The sequence below is a fragment of the Hemitrygon akajei genome, chromosome 4, assembly GCF_048418815.1.
Source record: "Hemitrygon akajei chromosome 4, sHemAka1.3, whole genome shotgun sequence".
Lineage (NCBI taxonomy): Eukaryota > Metazoa > Chordata > Chondrichthyes > Myliobatiformes > Dasyatidae > Hemitrygon > Hemitrygon akajei.
The window spans coordinates 132,446,105-132,462,587 of NC_133127.1; the positions used below are offsets into that span (position 1 = coordinate 132,446,105).

Consider the following 16,483-nt stretch of genomic DNA (forward strand, 5'->3'; position numbering starts at 1 on the left):
AACATGGCAAGGGTTTGCATAGAGTCTTCTTTTTTTTTTGTTTATTTTTTTATTTCTATACAAACATCAGCCTTCCCAAATACAAGTCTTCTGCTTGTTAGACAGCCTTGGCCACAATCCCGTCGGTCTTTGCTAGCCTTAGGATACAATCATCTGATTCACCCATCCTACGAATAGCTCCACAGATGGCATAGGTTTTGTGCTGCCCATTGAATCTCCCAGTTACTTTATCGACCTCAGCAAGGTTGATTTGAATAGCGGCATGGTCCTTAGCACCAATAATTCTGTTGCTAGCAGAGCATTTGCGTGGAACATAAAGATCAACGAATTCTCCTGCGTCGTTCTGCATGTTGGATTTAGTTCAGTTGGAGGGCTTTTATTCAGATGAGACAAAGATCTCCACGCAAATGGCCGACACCGAAAAACTGCATAGAGTCTTCTGTGCATTGTGCCATCAAAATTATAGGTAGGAGGGCAATGTGACAGTAACCAGATCAAATACCCCAAGAAAAGGCCAACATAAAACTGACAATTGGCAAAGCAGTGGGCCAGCTAAGTAAACAATTAAAATATGAAATCAAATACAATTCTTAAAAAATACGTAAATTATGAAACACTAACGCTGGTCCCCCTTATGAATGAATGGACTCACTGACTTCAGCAGGCAACCACTAAACAATTGCAGTTGCTTTATCCTGGGCTATTGGGCTCCATTAGGACAGCATTAAAGGAAATATGGGGTATTCAATGGCAAAGATTAGGTAGCAGGTCTGGGACTTTTGCATTTAGTAAAAGAAATCCGTACTTATGAGTAAACACTGAGAAATGTTGGCAGTTTTCAGTGGTTCTAGCCCAAATGCATTGCATGTCTACATCCAATGGAAAACACAAACCTGGCTTATAAATGAAAACTAAAAACAGGTCTTGCATCTTTTTGGAAGAATATATAATCAGTGTCTAAAAAACTTTAGGGAAAAAATAACACTGCAATAAGGATATGTTATAATAGTATTTTGCCTCAAGCTATTTTTTCTAAAATACCTAATTGTATATAGTTAGAAAAAGAAACAAAATTATCTACTTCACTCAAAAAATTACACCAGTAAATCCCTGCCGTACTTTTCTCATGTGTTCTCTTATTTTGTTCCACTTTGCTTCTGCACTTTCTGTACTCTGCTTGTTGTCACTTGGGTTATCGATGTGGCCTTTATATCTGTTTTGTATAACTCAAGAATCTTTTGGATCATCCAGACAGTACTTTCACAATTTCACAAACTTCTCTCTCCTGATAATATAAATAGCATTTAGCTTAAACATCTCCACCTTAAAGATCTCCTATTGTTCAATTGCCTGCCAAGCTTTGATACCAGTTTCTCAGGCCAGATCTGTTCTTATCTCACTGAAACTTGCCTTTTCACAATTTGCTATTTTTACCTGGGGGTCTTTTTCACTGTTAATTTTCTTAATAAATTGCATTGAATGTCAATCAAATACTTAAATGTTATTTCATAATTTTTGAGAAATATCCATTTTAAAATGAAATAAATGTAAGTCCTCGGGAAAAGTGATCCAGCCATTGCTGACTGATGAGTTTAAGGGGAAGTTTAGATTAAAAGAGGAAGCATCAGAAACTGAGGAATAATAACAAGCCCCATGACTGGGAGAATTTTAGAAGGATAAACAAAGGACTCAAGGTCTGGATTGTGGGCAGTGGTCAAAATTGGGATCTGGAACACATCTGGATTAGGAGCACGAGTTGGTACGGTAAATTTCAGTAAAATGATAAAAGGACAGAAGTCTCTATCTGAATACACAATGCATTCATGATAGCTAAATTGATGGCACAAATTTAAAAATCAAAATCAGATCTGGTTGCAAAGTGACCATATTTGGGAATTAAGTACTCCAGGATTCTAAACAGTCAGAAGAGACAGGCACAAATTGGAAAAGAGATGTTGTCTTGGTAATGAAGGGTGTGATAAAGGCTATTCAGAAATTACCTCAGCTCAAAAATCAAGAAAAATAATCCGTTTGGGCTGAGTGGAAAACAGTTATGGGAGTTACCCATATAGTTACACCAAAAAAAAATCAGGAAACTGCAGGTAGACAATAACAATATAATATAATAATCATGAGAAATTTTATCAATGTATAGCAGTAATGGTGTGGATGAAAAATTAATAGAACATACAAGTGCTGGGTTTCTGTATGAGTATTTTGAGGAACCAATGATGGAACAACCTATTTTATTGTTGTACATTGACAATGTTCAAATTAAAAATCTGATAATTAAGGGACATTTAAAGAAGAGTAATCAAAAGATGATAGCATTTGATATCATACGAAAGTGGTTTCATTCATTCAGAATCCAAATCTAAGCAAATCAGGTTATAAAAGGTATGAGGAAGGAACGGGCTATCATGGATCGGGAAACAACATTAAAACGTAGAACGGTGAATAACCAGCAGCTAATAGTTAAATAATTGGTACGTAGCTTACAATAAATAGATCTCTTCTAAGGTACAGAATTCAAAAGGAAAAGGACCCCAGCACTGGCTCGTAAGAGACATTTAAAATGGCATTTGATCAAAGGAAACAGTTTATTCTATTGTCAAAAAGAACTGCGAGCCCAAGGATTAGGATAACTTCAGAACTTAGAAACAAGCACCAAGAAATTGATAAGGGAAGACAAAGTAATAAGAAAAGTAATGGAGCAAGAATCATATAAACTACAATTCTAAAGATGTAATGAACAGAATGTCTGTGTTCTTCACACAGTTCAGTATCAGAACAACTAATAAAATCTAAAATTTTGCATGCAAGTTAGGTTTAGTGTAAGCATATAAGACCATAAGATATAGACAGACAGACAGACAGACATACTTTATTGATCCCAAGGGAAATTGGGTTTCATTACAGCCGCACCAACCAAGACTAGTGAAGAAATATAGCAATATAAAACCATAAATAATTAAGTAATAACAAGTTAATCATGCCAAGTGGAAATAAGTCCAGGACCAGCCTATTGGCTCAGGGTGTCTGACACTCCGAGGGAGGAATTGTAAAGTTTGATGGCCACAAGTAGGAATGACTTCCTATGACGCTCAGTGTTACATCTCGGTGGAATGAGTCAGAATATGAGTGGAATATACGAGCAGAATTAGGCAATTTGGCCCATGGAGTCTACTCCAACATTTCATTGCCTTAGTAAGGCGGTATCCATCGTTGAAGATCCCCACCACCCAGGACATGTCCTCTTCACACTGCTACTGTTGGGAAGGAGGTACAGAAGCCTGAAGGCACACACTTAGCGATTCAGGAACAGCTTCTTCCTCTCTACCATTTGGTTTCTAAATGGACATTGAACCCACGAACACTACTTCACTATTTTCTTATTCTTGTTATTTTGCACTACTTATTTTAACTTAACTATTTAATAGACATATGCAGTATATACTTGATGTAATGCTGATTTTTCCCCTCTATATCTGTTTATCATGTAGTTCATTGTACTGCTGCTGTTTCGTGACATATGCTGCTGATATTAAATCTGATTCTGATTCTTCATGGCTGATCCATTTTCCATCTCAGCCCCAATCTCCTGCCCTTTCACCGAATCCCTTCATGCCATGACCAATCAAGAATTTATCAACCACTGCCTTAAATATACCCAATGACTTGGCCTCCACTGCCACTTGTAGCAACGAATTCCACAGATTCATCACTCTCTGGCTAAAGAAATTCCTCCTCAGCTCTATTCTAAAAGGATGTCCCTCTGTTCTGAGGCTGTGTCCTCTGGTCTTGAACTCTCCCACCATAGGAAACAGCCTCTCCACATCCACGCTATCAAGACCTTTCAAAAGTTGATAGGTTTCAACGAGGTCACCCCTCATTCTTCTGAATTCCAGAATGCACACAGTTTGCTTAAAACCCCTATAGAAGGAATTCCATTGACCAAATGGGACCTACTTTTAAAGTTCTCCAAATGAAAATTGACAGATTTATGCCTTGAGAATCTAGAAAAAGAGGCTTAATCTAATAAATATGGATAGTGGCACAGCCTAAAATATTTCTTTTTAAGTTATGCATGCCGGAACTCTCTTGAAAACTAATAAGAAAGGGATTAAAGTTCAGGCTGCTTTTTCTTGAATTGGCTAAATCAATTAGCAATCATATTTATTAGAACATACTTTTAATGGGTAAATATTATTTTAAATGCTCACTGCAATTAGCAAATGGTCAGCGTATATCCTATAAATGGAAATCCTCTTGACTGTGCCCAAAATGCTCAAGAGTTGGCACTCACTGCATTTTTTTCACTCTGCAGAGAAAACACCTGATGGAAAAGATCACCTAGGATATCTATATATTGTTAAAATATGAATATTGTTCATTCTAGCAGACCACCATTTTTGTACTGTTATTGATATTGATAAAACTTCTTAAAACACAAAAAATATAAAGTTGCTTAAGCTGCCATAAAGAAAGGGGAAGGCTGCAATGGTTATGCCAAAGCTGCAGCGAAAGAGGCTCAAACTGCAGTGGAAAGATCTAATTTGCATTCAGTGGACTGGGGCAAGATGACTGCAGCAAAAAGCTTGAAGTGCAGAAGAAAGAGCAAATCTCCAACCTAGTGATCAAAGAAAAGCTGAAGGAAGAAATTGCATTTTGCTGCTTTGGAAATGTTAACAATGCTTCCAATATAATATTTTTGATTGGATCAATGTTCACTTCTTGGATTTACTGCTATGCACTGGCTCCCAAATGATCGAGACCATAAGTTCCAGGAGCAGAATTAGGCCATTCAGCCCAACGAGCCTGTTCTACTATTCCATCATGGCCGATTGATGTTTCCCTCTCAACACAATTCTCCCGCCCTCTCCTCTTGACTTCTGATGCTCTTACAAATCAAGAAGGTATCAAACTCTGCTTTAATTATACTCAATGACTTGTCCTTCACAGCCTTCTATAGCAATGAATTCCACAGAATCACCACCCATCTGGCTAAAGAAATTACTCCTCATCTCTGTTCTAAAGGTACATTCTTCTATTCTGAGGCTGTGCCCTCCAGTCCTAGAGTCTCCCACCAACAAGCCCTCCACATCCACTCTGTCTAGGTCTTCCAATATTCGTTAGGCTTTAATGAGATCACCCTCTTTCTTCTAAATTTGAACAAGTACAGGCATAGAACCATCTCAAACATTCCTCATATTTCCTGGGAATGTTTTTGTAAATGATCTCTGAACCCTCTCCAATGCCAGCACATTCTTATATGCATTCTAATAGGGTCAAAAGCTGCTCACAATATTCCAAATGTGCTCTCTCTAATACCTTATAAAGCTTCAGCATTACCCCCTTGCTTTTACAATCTAGTCTTTCGAAATGAATGCTAACATTGCATTTGCCTTCCTTACTACTGACTCGACCTCAAATTAACCTTTAGGAAATCCTGCTTGAGGTCTCCCAAGTTCTTTTGGACCTCCGATTTCTGAATTTACTTCCCATTTAGAAAAGAGTCTACACTTTTATTTCTTCTATCAAAGTGCATGAACACGCACTTTCCTACATTGTCTTCCATCTGCCACGTCTTTGCCCATTCTCTTGATCTGTCCAAGTCCCTCTGCAGACTACTTGTTTCCTCAACACTATCTGCCCTTCCACTTACCTTTGCATCATCTGCTGACCTGGCCTCAAATGTGTCAATTCCATCATCCAGATCATTAGCATCTAACGTGAAAAGCAGTGGCCCCAAAACCGACCACTGTAGAACACCACTTGTCACCAGCAGCCCCTTCATTCTGATCCTTCGCCTTTTACAAGTCAGCCAATCATCTGTCCATGCTGGCATCTTTCCTTTAACACCATAGGCACTTATCTTGTTCAGCAGCCTCATCTATAGCAATGTCAAAAGACTTCTGAAAATCCAAGTAAACAACATCCATTGACTCTGCTTTGTCTATCCTGCCTGTGATTTCCTCAATGATTTCCAACCCAGTTGTCAAGATTTCCCCTTAGGGAAACCTTGCTGACTTTGGCCTATGTTATCATGGGACTCGAAGTAAACCCAAAATTCCTCCCTAATAATGTACTCTAATATCTTGCCAGTCACTGAAGTCAGGATAACTGGCTTATAATTTAGAGCACTTACATACTTATTGCCTATTACGCTGCTGATGTTTAGGGCAGCAGTGAAGGTCCTTTGTCTCTTTCCTTGGCCATTTTCTCTATTGTGCCCCAGGTGTAGTTCAGGGTCCTCATTTCTTCCTCTATGTTACAGTGCCAAGTTGTCTTTGGTCTAGCATGCTGGTGTTAATGTTCCAGAAGCCAGTTTTGAACTTGGTCTTGGTGGTGTACAGGGCTTTCTTCATCATGCCAGGAGCTTCCTCTCAGTTTTCATTACTGTAAGCCACACAAGTCCTGCGTAGAGACTCAGGAATACCATCACACACAGATTTTCATTGCTGGTTCTGTAACAGTTTTGTTTGATAAGTCAGGGTCAAACAACACTCAAACCTGAACCTACTAACCTGGAGGACCGGTGGACCACTCTTAGTTTGGTCTCTACCCTTTGACCTGTTTGGCATGGGTGACCCTACCAAGAGCTAAAGCCCAAGGCCCTGGCTCCAGCCAGCATAGCTCTTTGGGTCACTAAGGCATGCAAACCTCCAAACGTTATGGTCCTTTTGGAGGATATAATTTAGGGTGATTCACAAAATGCTGGATGAACTCAGCAGTTCAGGTAAGTTTTATTGAGAGGAATGAATAGTTGAAGACTATAATTTCCTGTCTTTTTCTCCTTCCCTTCTTAAATGTTGGAGTGACATTTGAAATTTTCCAGTGCTCCAGAACCATACAAGAATATTGTGATTCTTGAAAAATCACTACTAATACCTCGACCATTTTCACAAAGCTGAACTGGCTAATACGAGAGGGCACAGTTTTAAGGTGCTTGGAATTAGGTACAGAGGAGATGTCAGAGGTAAGTTTTTTATGCAGAGTGGTGAGTGCATGGAATAAGCTGCCAGTGACAGTGGTGGAGGTGGATACGATAGGATCTTTTAAGAGACTCTTGCATAGATACATGGAGCTTAGAAAAATAGAGGGCTATGGGTAACCCTTGATAATTTCTAATGATAGTACATGTTTGGCACAGCATTGTGGACTGAAGGGCTTGTATTGTGCTGTGTGTTTTCTATGTTTCTATGTTTCAAACTTCTCAGCTACCTTTTTCAGAACATGGATTGCAGTTTATTTGGTCCAGGTGACATATCTACTGTTCCGTCAGACCTTTCACCTTCCATAGCAACTTTTCCATAGCAATAGCAACCACGCTAACTTCTGCTTTTTGACACTCTCAAATTTCTGGCATGCTGCTGTTACCTTCCATAGTGAAGACCGACACAAAATACATATTGAGTTTGTTCACTGTTTCTTTGTTCCTCATTACTATCTACCCAGTGTCATTTGTCAGCAGTCCAATGTGCACTTTTGGCTCTCTTGTATTCTATATATTTGAAAAGACTTTTGGAATCCTCTTTTATATTAGCTATCTTAACTTCATATATCATCTTTTCTCTCATTGCTTTTTAATTGCCTCCTTTTGGGTTCTGATAGCTTCCCACTTTTTAAATTGCATGTCCACTCATTTGTTTTTATGCTGTCTTCATCAACCATGTTGCCTCATGCTTCCCTTAGAATGCTTCTTTGTTGAAGTGAACTGATCCTGTGCTTCTGAATTACCCCCAGAAACGCCATCATCCCTGTTAGTGTCCTCTTCCATCGGCTCTTGCCAGCTCCTCCCTCATGCCTCTGTAGTTACCATTACCCATCTGTAATACCAGTGCATCTGATTTTAGCTTTTCCCTCTTAGACTGCAGGGTGAATTCTATCATTTTATGATCATTTACTCCTAATGGTTCCTTTACCTTAAGCTCCCATCCAGAATTGCCTTTTCTCTAGTGGGTTCGACCATAAGCTACTCTAAATGTCATCTTGTAGGTACTCTACAAATTCCTTCTCTTGTGATCCAGCAGCAACCCAAGTATCCTAATCCACCTGCATATTGGAATTCCCCACGGCCATAGTAATATTCCACGTTATCCATGCTTTTTTCTATCTCCTATTATAATTTGTATCCCACATCTTGGATACTGTTCGGAGGCCTACATATAACTCCTATCAGAGTAATTTTACACTCGTAGCTTCTTGACTCAACCCACAGGATTCTACATCAGATCATCCTATGTCACTTTTTCCCAGTATTTGATTTCATTTTTTGCAAGCACATTCTACCTGGATGGCCCCCAGAACTATGGTGCCACGGTTAGGTTGCTCATCCTCCCACTCTCATCCTGACAGGAAGCAACATTCTTTGACCTGCTGGGCAAGCTCAAGGCTGAGGCTCCACCAGCACTACCTCTTGGATCTCCCGCCTGCCTCTCTTGCAGTCAGACCCCTTATCCCTCTTCACTCGCTGTTACACACTTTTGTCCCTTTTTTATTGTTTACTACAGCTGTATAAGTAGAACAGAGCCATTGAGTAAAAATACTGTTGTAGTAGCTTGCAAGAATTACTTGTAAAAATTTAACATGCAAAATTAAATTCACTGACGGCTTTACTTTACAAGGAAGGACTTTGTAATTCTCCAATGATATTTGTTTATAGATAAATGAAAAAACATTAACTACTCTATATTCATGTTCTGTTCTGACTTAAAAAAAGGCTTCATGTTGGCACCATGGATAACCACATCAGTTCAATGCTTCACAACCCTAAAGAGAATCCAGTAACCTTTACCACGAGAAAGTAAATGAGAAAGAAAAATGGCACCATGTCTATCTGATACCCAAACTGGACAAATGACTACATATTAAATTGGTAATGATGCTGAAATAGACAACAGTCAGACATTTCCTTATTGTCCTCTTCTTGCTAAATTAATTCAATGCTCATTTAATGTGGTGTACTGTAATAATTCACGATGTCTGTAAATGTATTAACAAAGGATCAGATATGGTAGTTTTTAGTTACATACGTAGGAGATGAATTGGGTAACAATGAAGTTAAATTGATCAAATTGATTGCTTTATTAACAGCAGTGAAGCAATCTGGAGAATTCTAGCCTAAGAATAGGGAATACCTCAGAATTCAGAAAAAGAGGACATAGAAATTGATAAGGGAAGGAAAAATAATTAGAAGAGTAATGGTGTAAGAATCATATAAACTACAAATCTAAAGATATGCAATAACTAGAACGCCTGTGTGTCCTGTACATGGGTCAATATCAGAACAACAGAGAAAATCTGAAATTTTGCATGCAAGTTAGCATAAGGATTTGCACTACGGTTCTTAGTTTGGCTAAAACTCGTATAGGAATTGCTTCTTGGTCTAACTGGAGCTTAATTTTAATTTTTCCAATGAGAATCGATGAATTTATTTTTCGTTGGCATGTGCACACTAAGGAGTACTTCTAGTTTGTCTAAAATTCCTACATTAAGTTTGAGCATGAAATATGAAAGCAAGCTAGCAAACAATATCAAAGTGGATAGTAAAAGCTTTTTCAATTCTGTAAAAAGTAAAAGAGAGATGAGAGTGGATATAGGACTGCTAGAAAATGAGGCAGGAGAAATAATAATGGGGGACAAGAAGATGGCAGGCGAAATAAATTAGTATTTTGCATTAGTTTTCACTGTGGAAGACACAAGCAGTGTGCCAGATGTTGAAGGGCGTGAGGGAAGAGCAATAAATGCAGTTACTATTACAAGGGAGAAGGTGCTTAAAAAGCTGAAAGACTTAAGGGTACACAAGTCACCCAGTGCAAATGAACTACACCCTGGGGTTCTGAAAGAAGTAGCAGTAGAGACTGTGGAGCTGTTAGTAATGATCTTTCAAAAATCGTTGGACTCTGGTATTGTTCTGGAGTACTGGAAAATTGCAAATGCCACTCCACTCTTTAAGAAAGGAGGAAGGCAGCAGCAGAAAGGAAATTATAGACCAGTTAGCCTAACCTCAGTGGCTGGAAAGATGTTGGAGTCAATTGTTAAGGATGAGGTGATGGAGTACTTGGTGACACAGGACAAGATAGGATAAAGTCAGCAAGGTTTCCTTAAGGAAAAATGTTACCTGACAAACCTGTTAGAATTCTTTGAGGAGGTCACAAGTAGGATGGATAAAGGGAATGCAGCGGATGTTGTATATATGGACTCTCAGAAGGTCTTTAATAAGGTGCCACACACGAAGCTGCTTACCAAGTTAAGAGGCATTTTAAGAGGTATTACAGGCATGGTTAGAGCATTGGTGGATTGGTAGGAGGCAGCAAGTGGGAATAAAAGGATCCTTTTCTGGTTGGCTGCCAGTGACTAGTGGTGTTCCGCAGGGGTCTGTGTTGGGACCACTTCTTTTTATGCTGTTATGTGAATGATTTAGATGATGGAATAGATGGCTTTGTTGCCAGGTTTGTTGATGATATGAAGATTGGTGGAGGGGCAGGTAGTGTTGAGGAAACAGGTAGGCTGCAGAAAGACTCAGATTAGGAGAATGGCCAAGAAAGTGGCAAACGAAATACAATGTTGGAAAATGCATGGTCATGCACTTTGGTAGGAGAAATAAAAGTGCAGACTATTTTCTAAATGGGGAGAAAATCCAAAAATCTGAGAAGCAAGGGGGCTTGGAAGTCTTTGTGCAGAACACCCTGAAGGTTAACTTGCAGGTTGAGTCTGTGGTGAGGAATGTTAGAATTCATTTCAACAGGTCTCGAAAGCAAGAGCAGGGATGTGATGCTGAGGCCTTATAAGGCACTGGTGGGGCCTCACTCTGAGTACTGTGGACAGTTTGGGGCTCCTCATCTAAGAAAAGATGTGCTGGCATTGAAGAGGGTTCAGAGGAGGTTCACAAGGAGGATTCCAGGAATGAAAATGTTATCATATGAGGAATGTCTGATGGCTCAGGGTCTGTACTCTCTGGAATTTAGAAAGCTACGTTTAGTGAGATACCAAAGAAATATCTTAGATACCATTACAGACACTGTTTACAAAGACAAAGGGATCATTTTTCTTCGAATGTTTCTGGTGGAATGAACAAAAATCCTTTCCTATTGGGTCAACTTGTGGCTCAAGTTCAAGGACAAAATATGACTGCCCTGTCTGTGGCATCATTAGGCATTGCTTCAACACAATTGGCCAGGATTGCAGGCAGTGCTGGGAAAAGAAAATATCACCTTCGTCTTTTCAACTCCTTTTAAATATGACAAACATGGGGACTTCATCATTGATCAGAGAACCTCAGAAGAAAAACTCTAAAAATTTGTAAATCCAATTGTGTGGGATTGAAGTAGGCACTGATGCATCAGGCCAAACTTGCCAAATCATACACAGTACGATAAATTACTGGGAGGTGTTCCTTTAGTGGTAAATGGAGATTTTCCTTAAACATTACCAGTAATCCCTTGAGGTACTACAGTAAATGAAGTGAACGCCCTCATTAAAGCATCAGATATCTGGTAGGTGATCCATCTGTGAGAGAGTTTATGTTGACTTTATTCAGCTTAAGAAATGGGGAAATTAAACATAAAGACTCTAAAGGAATAATTTCAATGGAAAACTTGGCCCAAGCTGTTACATCACTTCACGATCTGATGCAAGCTGTTTTCCCAAATGTCACTCAACACCATCTGTTACCAATGGTTGTGTATTGGAAGAATTCTAGCACCAAAAATTATGTTGTGCAGTACTTGAATAAAGATCTTCTTTCAAAGCTTCCAGGGCAATCTGCACAATATAAATCTGTTGGCAGTGTGACAAACGTTGATGAGGTTGTGTATCGTCCTGTTGATTTTTGAACTTCCTGACACCAGCTGGTATGCCATCATATAATTTTAAACTAAAAGGAGATCCGAACATGTTACTCAACAATTTGGATCCATATGATCCAACAACACAGGTTTCCCATTCAAAAATTACTACTACATGTAATTAAAACTACAACAATGACTGGTAATGCTATTAGGGAAAATGTCTTCTTCCTTCAGATACCAATTACCAGACTGTTCTACTTCTTCAATTCCAGTGACCTCATTTCCCTGTTCAATTTAGTTTTGCTTTGTGTCTTAACAAGACACAAAGTCAATCACTAAAATTTGTTGGCCTTAACTTTGAAACTTAATGTTGTTCCCATGGTCAGCTATGCATATGTTACTTCAGAGTTGAAGGTAAAGAAGATCTGGACTTTCAAAAAAGAGAAATAAAGTCTATTCTGAAGCACTTCAATGTTTATTTACGTATTGTACATAAGTACATACCTACTTAAAAAGAACAATAGTAAATGCAGGTTTTGTGCAACACCTTGCGAACGGTTCCACTGCTGATGTAATGGTCTTTCTGTAGAAGCAGTGTTTGGCTTATGGGTGCTTTGGAATGTGAGCCGTCCAATAAGGGGAGTGTGTTTTTGTGTTGTGTGCCTGACACTGAGGTGATCTTGGTCATTATATTCGGATGGAGATGGAGAGAGAAGACGCCAGAAAACAGAGGTCGTGGACACCTGAACAGAGTAGACTTGGAGTGGAGCTGGGAGTCGATGAAGCTTGGGGAACTCGATGGAGGACCAGCGGAAGGGAAACCGTGAGCTCCAACTTGTGCATATTGGACTGTTTGATTAAAATGAGCCCTTTGCTTTTTGGTTTACTTTACTAACACTTTAGTCAAATTATGAATTATAAAGCTAAATTGTTCAATTGCATATGGGGTACTATCTGTTATTTTGTGGTACTGATGTGTGGCAGGGTGGAACATCACGCAGCATCCACACAAACAGGAGGTTTTGCACCTCAATTTCACAAGTTTGGCAAGGCCAGAGACCGTCTTCCCCAGACTTACGCAGCTGACAGATCCTGAGGGTTACATTTAGATACATTTTTCAGGATGCATTTTATAAATTGATCATTTCTATTAAACTATATAATTGTAATCCCCTAATTATACCAGCCATTGAAATAATTATATATCTAATGTAGATTTTATGTTGTTTGCAGGATGTGTTATAAAAGTAGATTGGATGGAAATAAAAACAAACATCATGGTTGCCTGCATAATAACTTGAGCCATGCTGGATTTAGCACCTGGTAGATATACACTCAGTGGCCACTTTATTAGTTACACCCACTTGTTAATTCAAATATTTAAGCACCAAACATGTGGCAACAATGCAATGCGAAAAAAAGCATGCAGACATGGTAAGAGCTTCAGATGTTGTTTAGATCAAACATCAGAAAGGGAAAAAATACGATGTAAGATATTTAGACCATGGAATGATTTTGATCTCAGATGGGGTGGTTTTAGTATCTCAGAAACTTCTGATCTCCTGAGATTTTCATGCACAACAGTCTCTAAAGTTTACAGAAAATAGTTTAAAAAACAACAACAAAAAATCCAGTGAGTGGCGGGTGAAAATACTTTGGTAATGAGAGAGGTGAGAGGAGAATGGCCAGACTGGTTCAAGCTGACAGGAAGGCGACAGGAACTCAAGTTACATGGTTACCATCTACAGTAAGCAGAATAAAAATCACTGCAGGTCTGTTGGCCAACACCTTTTTAATCTATAAAGTTAAGCCTGCTCAAGTCATTTCTATATAAGCTATGGTAATGTGGCTATGTCCATCTGCAAGCTTTACCTTATATTTCTCACTGGCTTTCTTTTGTTGATGGTTTTGCAGCTTCTCATAGGTACTATGCAGTTGACCGAGCTGAAGAACAGAAAGCAACAAATCACGGTTACAACTACAACAAAATGATTGTTTCAGTTATTCACTTTTGCACCTTTACGTGGCAGTACATGATCCACATCGTGTTATACAGAACCACTGATTGGTATTCTTCCCACACTACTGGGGTAAAGCAAGTGAACAGCAGTACGTCAACAAGAAATCAAGCATGGAATCCAGCAGATATAGACTTCACTTGGAAACTGGTAAAATGGCGGAGCTTGCACTCACAGCAAATTGGCATGGCCTAAGCATATGGATGCATTCAAAGAATGCCAGGTAATTATCTGAGGGTGAAGTAAATGAAGGTTATAATGATGCTGTTACATAAACAGAAGAACCGAATGAAGTGTAAATGCTGGCAGCCATTGGTTGGGCTGAATGGTCTGCTCCTATATAATTCCATGCCATAATGTGCAAGAGTTACTACCGAGATACTCTTCAGGCAAGTAATGATCCACTGGCCTCACTGATGATCACAATATAATTTCATGTAGAAACATATTTTATACTAAAATTAAGTATGTTTATGTTCAAAGTGAGGGAACACACCTAGAGAACCTAAATGCATCCCGTAAGTAACCTAAATACTTCCTTTAAGATGGCAACATGTTCGTACACTTTGGCCTCTCTGGGGACAATCAAATGTGCACTTTTCTTTTTAAAATGTGTTTTTTATGATCGTAAGACTATACTATACCTCAAGAACAACAGGTACAGCAGGTCTACAGCTGTCAGTGGTGTGTTGGCTGTTCAGAGCCACTGGCTGCGATCTCAAAGGAGACGGTGGACAAGTCAGAGAAGGAGAATCTGGTGCTCGGGTCAGAGAAGGAGAAACCGGTGGACAGGCAGGAGAAGGTGAAGCTGGCAGATGGGCGGGAGAAGCTGAAGCTGGCTGTGGGGCCAGAGAAGGCAAAGCCAGCACAGGGGACAGTGAAGGAGAAAGCAGCAGAGGGGCCGTAGAAGGAGAAACCGGCAGACGGCCAGGAGGAGGAGGAGCTGGTGGTCGGGCCAGAGAAGGAGAAGCCAGGGGATGGGTCGGAGGAGAAGCCAGTGGTCGGCTGGGGAAAAGGTGATGCCAGCGGATGGGTTTGAGAAGATTTGGAGGAGCTAACCTGGGTACAGACCATGTTGCTGCTGTCTGCTACTCAAATACATCGGAGATGGTGTGCAAAAGCAGCTTGCAGTGTAACTGTGAGTGACTGTCTTGAATGTTTTTCTTGTGGTTGCAAGACCAGGTTGGACATTGATGATGTGAAATGTGGTAGGCCTGTTTCCCTTGTTTGGTGGTGAGACAGGTGATGAGGCAGCAGCACTGTCTCAGTTGTAGCAAGGACTAGGCCTCAAGCAGGCTTGCCTGCTGCTACAGTCCAAGTGAGATGATGCTGGAGGCGGTGTAGTGTGGAGTCCATGCTTGGTTGGGAGCTGGCCACTCCCATCAGTGCTGGCCTCCAGTGTTCGACCTGTGGAATGACAGGCTGGATTTCCAGGAGCTGTACCATCCATTTGCATGTTGCTCAGGAACTTGGACTATACATGTGTTTTCTTGTGTAACAATGTCTGTGTTTTTTATTCTCTCTCTCACTATTTTGAATGTGTGTTATGCATCTTGGCCTCAGAGGAACACTGCCCCATTCAACTGTATCCATGTATGGTTTGAATGATAATTAAACATGATTTGATAAATTTGTGCATGCAATATCTGAATTTTCCCATGATTGTTTCTCTGATTATAAACGAATGAAAGGATATCCACATAAAAGTTAAAGTAGATTTTTGTTTCCCACAAAACAAGGCTACTTTTGCTTCTGCTCAACTAATTGACAGTTGTTGCTGTTCTAAATTGGTATACAGTATATACCCATGAGAAAAGGTGACTTTCAATGTGCTGTTGCCTGTTTATTGTAAAAAGTTTATCAACTGCCCAGCGGTAGTTCATCATAATAATCCAGACCAAGATGCACAATCTACCCAGATCTACTCTATATCGAAAAAGCAATCCAAGTTAAAAGAAACTGGGTGAGAAATTGCTTTATAGCCCTTTAACCAACTAAAACAGCAGTAAGAGCAGGATCTTCAATAGAAAGCTTTGCAGCATTTTCAGTGTTCTCTGGATTAAGTTGTATTGAAACTGACCTTGACCATTTCTATGAAGCATTCTCTGCTGGTATTTAGCCCAGCAGGTGCATTCTCTGCTGGTATTTAGCCCAGCAGGTGAATTCTCTGCACGTGGATCTCAAAGTAATAAATAATAATAAATCAACAACTGTCCAACTATGGGATGTTATGTTATTAATTGAATGGATGCTCCAACAATGAGAGTAAGGGGCAGTCTAGATGGATGTGAGCAGATTGGTAAAGAACACAGTAGACATACTGTGTCAAACAGCTACATGAAGACCCTTTAGGATCATGGCCAAGTGCTCCTGTGAGGGGGTTTTTGCTAAAAGCTCAACTAGTAAAGTTGCATCAAAAATTCTTAATTTGTATTCCATACTCTTCGCAATAAAGACCAATACTTGCCCCGCCCCCCTTCTCTACTCCTGCCTCATTATCCCAATGAAATTGCAAAGGCAATTCTCCCACTGGACTTCAGAGAATGAAATTGACAGTAGTTCAGTTAACTTGAATTCTTCCATTGAGCAAGAATTTCAAGTCAGAAGTTTACCTTGAGCCTTTTGCAAAGTTGCATGAATCATCTTTGATATTTATTAAAAAACTAATCGGCC

At 39.6% G+C, this 16,483-nt stretch overlaps 1 protein-coding gene and 1 pseudogene across 1 annotated transcript in view; both read right to left on the bottom strand.

The window, feature by feature from the left end:
- The window catches only part of LOC140726020 (centrosomal protein of 63 kDa-like), an 85,881-nt gene that overhangs the window by 46,781 nt on the left and 22,617 nt on the right, over nucleotides 1-16,483 (bottom strand). Inside the window, exons 6-7 of the mRNA XM_073041918.1 lie at nucleotides 13,665-13,736; nucleotides 5,666-5,893 (exon numbers count right to left, since the gene is read on the bottom strand). Coding sequence (XP_072898019.1) covers nucleotides 5,666-5,893; nucleotides 13,665-13,736 — 300 coding nt within the window. The remainder of the gene's footprint in view (nucleotides 1-5,665; nucleotides 5,894-13,664; nucleotides 13,737-16,483) is intronic.
- Nucleotides 27-432, bottom strand: LOC140725954 (small ribosomal subunit protein eS21 pseudogene; annotated as a pseudogene).